At 35.7% G+C, this 5,480-nt stretch overlaps 1 protein-coding gene across 1 annotated transcript; it reads left to right on the forward strand.

Annotated features, from left to right (window-relative positions):
• The first annotated feature begins 2,088 nt into the window (after nucleotides 1-2,088).
• On the forward strand, nucleotides 2,089-3,012 carry LOC110315317 (olfactory receptor 50-like). The gene has a single exon (XM_021189403.1). It carries the CDS (start codon nucleotides 2,089-2,091, stop codon nucleotides 3,010-3,012), a length of 924 nt encoding a protein of 307 aa, XP_021045062.1.
• Nucleotides 3,013-5,480: the final 2,468 nt, after the last annotated feature.

The following is a 5,480-nucleotide window of genomic DNA, read 5'->3' on the forward strand; positions in this document are numbered from 1 at the left end:
TCTCTCTCTCTCTCTCTCTCTCTCTCTCTCTCTCTCTCTCTCTCTCTCTCGCTCTCTCTCTCTCTCGCTCTTTCTTTGTTTCTGTGAGTCTTTCTCATTGTCTTGCTTGTCAGTATGCATTTCAAATTGCAAGGATCACACCAATAAATAGTAAATAGTTGTTTATAAAGCAATTTACCTTGCACTGAGAACCTGACCAACCTTTGAGATAAAATGACACTTCCTTCCTCAAAAACCTCTATATAGAATATTTTTCTTGAATTTATCCATTTTGACTGAAAGCAGGAAAATCACATTCTTTGCTAAGATTTAATGTCAACACACAATTTTGTTGTATTTTCTTATAACTTCTTCCCAGATCTCTATAACATTTGCCATAATATCCCCTGGTGCTCATATGCCACCTAGTGTCCTGGTTTTCTCCAATCGACTTTCTACCTGGCAGCCAGCCACCTACATGCTATTTTTTGATACTTTATTTTTCCTATTTCTGTTCTGGAACAAATGGAAACTTTTCCTCTTTGCCTGCTGCTCTTACATTTTCCAACCTTTACATTTCCGTGCTTGGCTGTTACCTTGAGTTTTGGTTGTTTCTCATAGCTCCTAGCATTGTCCTTACAGATTCTTGCATAGAGACCTGCTTTTACAATCTTTCTTTGTAGCTTTTTCCACTAAGGAATGTTCAGAAAATATATATCAGCTTCTTCATCACTTTGGCCTACTGTGACCTGATTTTTTTTAAATCATGGCTGTCTAATTCTTTAAAGTCATTTCTCAATTTTCATATATACTGTATAAAATACCACAACAATAATATTGTTTATTGCTCAAAATAACACAGTATTAGAAACCATCTACCTGTGGACAGGTTGATAACTAAAATTTTCACAGTGATAAAGTAATTATTATTGGCACAGAAATGAGTAAGAAAGGAATTATAATTAACTTCAAACAATATCACATTAACTGGCTTTTCTACAGAGTGAGATTGATGATATACAGGTATTTTAAAGAAGGTATTGACCAAGTTGGAAGACTTCACTGATTAAATGTAGGGTGAAGAGGTAAATAGTGAGATTTTTGTCAATTACAGGGCAAATCTGTCCACTAACAAATTTTCGAATAGACTATAACAAAAGAGTTCTCTCAGCAGCCATGATATCTACTTTAATTCTATCATGTTCCTTTTCCTATTGTTCAGTAATTGCCCACTTGTATAGGGAATGATTACAGAAAAGAGAGAATGTAAGGTTACCAACAGAAAAAACATGTAAGAAATTCATGCAAGAATATTATTTAGCTTAAAAACACAGGTTAAAAATAAAACAGGTGAAATTTGCTTTTCTAGGAAGACCAAAGGAATTGCCCTGTCTAGTCTAAGTTGTGGCAGGAAAGTCAAGTATTTCCAGGTGTTCTGTGTACTTGAATGCAATGCTTAGCTTTGTGCTGAGGATGCTAACATGGAATCAGGGGTCATTTGTTGCAGCTTAGGAAGAGTAATAAAAGTGCAACCACATTGAGGAGAAACTGTTACTATGTGAAGAACTCATAGCTACTTTACTGCTATTGGTACACTGTAATGCTGGCACAGACTTAATGTCATTAAAGGATGGAACATCTGCACATGCTACTTTGACTGATTTCCCCAGATCCTAATATTTTACTGATCCAAAGAAGTTCTGTGGATTACAATACTTGGATGTAATTTGTAGAAAGCCTTAGGCAAATGTATTCAAGGAAGTATAAACAGATTAAAATCATGTTGATTTCTCAATTTGCTGGTAACAATTTGCATGCTAATTCCTTAAATTAAAATTGTCTTAGAGAAATCCAGGCAAGTGGATGGCACTGAGTCTGATTTGATAATTTCTGGATTTTCTTGTTTCCCTGTAAAAGACATTTATGTCTCCTTTGAAGATATCACTAGTTTATGATGAAAGTCTTCCTATTTGGATTAAAGCACCCAAACTGATTTTATATTCAGTTCTACTGATTCATAAAATGTTCCCATGATATATTAGTTAAAAATCACTTTTCTTTCTTTCCCCTTTCTCCTTTCACTCATAGCAGAAGACTAAGAGATTGAGGATGGATAATGAAAGCACTGTGTCTGAGTTCATCCTCCTGGGGCTCCCCATTCGAGCAGAGGACCAAGCTGTATACTCTGCCTTGTTCCTGGTCATGTACCTGACAACTGTGCTGGGGAATCTGCTCATCATACTGCTCATCAGGCTGGACTCTCACCTCCACACCCCCATGTACTTCTTCCTCAGCCACTTGGCCTTCACGGACATCTCTTTCTCATCAGTCACAGCTCCAAAGATGCTCATGAATATGCTGGCACACAGTCAGTCCATCTCATACGCTGGGTGCATTTCCCAGGAGTATTTTTTCACAGTTTTTGCAAGCATTGATAGCTTTCTTCTGACCTCCATGGCATATGACAGGTATGTGGCCATCTGTCATCCTCTGCACTATATCACCATCATGAACCAGAACCTCTGTGTCCTTCTAGTAGTTGTGTCCTGGGCGATATCCTCTGCAAATTGCCTTGTGCACACCCTTCTCTTGGCTTGCCTATCTCACTTTAGAAACAATACTATTCCCCACTATTTCTGTGACCTCTCTACCTTGCTGAAGCTGTCTAGCTCAGACACTACCATCAATGAATTGGTCATTCTTGTTTTAGGTAATCTGGTCATTAGCGTACCATTCATATGCATTATTGTCTCTTATGGCCGCATTGGAGTCACCATTCTGAAAGCTCCCTCCATCAAAGGAATCTGCAAAGCCTTGTCCACGTGTGGCTCTCATCTCTGTGTGGTTTCCTTGTACTTTGGAGCTATCATAGGACTGTATTTTGTCCCCTCATCTAATAACGCTAATGAGAATAATGCCATTGTATCTGTGATGTACACTATGGTCACACCCATGTTGAATCCCTTTATTTATAGTTTGAGGAATCGGGATATGAAAAGAGCACTGAAAAATGTACTCAGCAGAAAAAAATGATGCATTTTATGCTTTCCTTTTGAAGCCTAGGACTCCTCCTTGATTGGCACATATAAATATCCTCTCTCTGAATGGCCATCTTAAAGATATTTTAATCTGAACTTCTCTCATATATCTTGAATTATATACTTACTTATTTTCTTGATCTTGATAATATTGGGAAACAGATCTCTAACATATACACATAAGTCTTACTGTATTTCCCTTTTTACATGATATCGTTCTGAAAATGTTTTTTTAAAGATTTATTTATTTATTTAAGTACACTGTAGCTGTCTTCAGACACACCAGAAGATAGCATTACAGATGGTTGTGAGCCACCATGTGGTTGCTGGGAAATGAACTCAGGACATCTGGAAGAGCAGTTAGTGCTCTTAACCACTGGGCCATCTCTCCAGCCCCTCAAAAAGTTTTAAAATTGAATGAAACACTCTTCTTTTAATTTGGATAGCATGTAACTTTTGGGGCAAATACTATTTTCCTTTTCTACCTCATAGAAAATTGTTTAGATAGGATTATTTTCATTTGAAAATTTTATTGACAGGCAATGCTTCTCTATGTAGATCTAGATATTCTAGAATTTGCTATATAGACCAGTTTTGTCTGATTCAGTAGAGATCAGCCTACCTCTGACTCCTGAGTGCTGAGAATATTGGCATGAATCACTATGCAGAGCTTGATCATATTTTTTGTATTTAATCCAGCAATATTTTGAATTTTCAGTTGATAGTAAGCTTAAGTAGATACTGTATCTCAGACACACCACCAATGAACTGGTTGTGTTTACTGCAGAATGGGGTTCATTAACCTCACATTGATGTCTTCTGGCTTCTTATGTACACATTGCAGTCACCATTCTGAGACCACCATCCATGCATGGAATTTTCCAGCCTCTTGTTTGTAATACACTTTTCCTTTTTATTGACACATGAAGATATACATTTTTATAAGAAGAAATGTTCTGATACATATATGTGTTGTATAATGTGTGTTACATTATGAATGGGATTATCTCCTAAATGCTTGACATATTTTGTGGTATAAACACTCAGAGTTCACTCCTGTGCTACTTTTGTATATTGTACTCCATCACCAACACCCCTTGTTCCTCTCCTGTGAAGTTAACACTATAGGTCACTCCTTTGCTCAAGTTTCATGTACACTACTAGCTTTTCCTTCTTTCCACATACTTTGCTCATAATTTTGTAATTTTCTTTTCACTATTTAATTTTTGCACTATATTTTTAGATTGATAGATATTAACTATCTAGTTACTTTCTTTTTTCTTCCAAACTCAGTGGTCCATTGATATAAGGAAGACAATATGGGTACAGGTTCTAGGTGGTGAAAAGGGCTGTGCAAACTTCTTTGTTTAGGGAGATCAAGTTTATGTAAAGTATAAAACTGAGAAGAAGTATTTTCGAATGGCATTTTATATGGTGCTGTAATCATGTGGCATCACTCTATTCTTTATAGGGGTTGGTTGCCCAAGTGTATGGGCTGGTAGAAATCATGTAAATACAATATTTGTGTGAAAATATGAAACAGTTATACTAGAAAATATAATTCAATTATACTGTGTTCTAAAATGATATGGGCTCCATATATAATTGCATAAACACATTGTCCTCTATTTCCATCTGAAATGTTGAACCTGTGATTTTTTCTTGGAAAACCTCCATGACAAACACATTTATTTTGGTTAATGGTAGCCAGTTACTCTGACACATATTTTTATATCTAGTGATTATTATGAAGAAAGAGTTTCAGGTAGAGATATCTTAGTGTTCTGCTACCACACTAACAATTTTAAAAGATGTGCTTCTCAGAGTATTGTATGTGAAGTTGAGTCCTTAGACTAGTGTGCCACTTGGACACTTCTGAATTCTGAACCATTATCTCATCACTGAAATGTGAATTTATACTTATAAAAACTGAGATAACTTCTAAGAAAAATAATATACCCATAGAAATCACAATTAAAATATATTTACATATAATTTTGTACCATGTATACATTATACTATATATTATATATAATATATTCGTTTATGTGGCATTTTAATGAATCCTATTAAAATATTCATTTAAAAATCACTATCTTAAATGATAGAAACCAGTAATATAAGTTCTAATGTTCCTTTGGTCCCTTGTCAGTTATATCTTCTTTATCCTTAAAGATAATGCCTTAATTATTTCTTCCTAATTAGTACATAGTAATTATATGAAATGATGAATATTTCTGTTTATTTGGTTTTGAGTCAGGGTTTTACAAAGTGGCATTAGACATAGGTGTGGAAAGCTGTGAACACCACAGCCACTGAGAATAGGCTGAATCTCTTTCATAGAGATCCTGTGGATCATGTAGTTCATGGAGACCAGGCTAGTCTTTCGTTCATTGAGATCTGCATGCCTCTGTTTCCTGAATGCTGGGATTAAAGACATCCACCATCATGCCTGTCTCAAAG

The sequence above is a fragment of the Mus pahari genome, unplaced genomic scaffold, assembly GCF_900095145.1.
Source record: "Mus pahari unplaced genomic scaffold, PAHARI_EIJ_v1.1 scaffold_12115_1, whole genome shotgun sequence".
Classification (NCBI taxonomy): domain Eukaryota; kingdom Metazoa; phylum Chordata; class Mammalia; order Rodentia; family Muridae; genus Mus; species Mus pahari.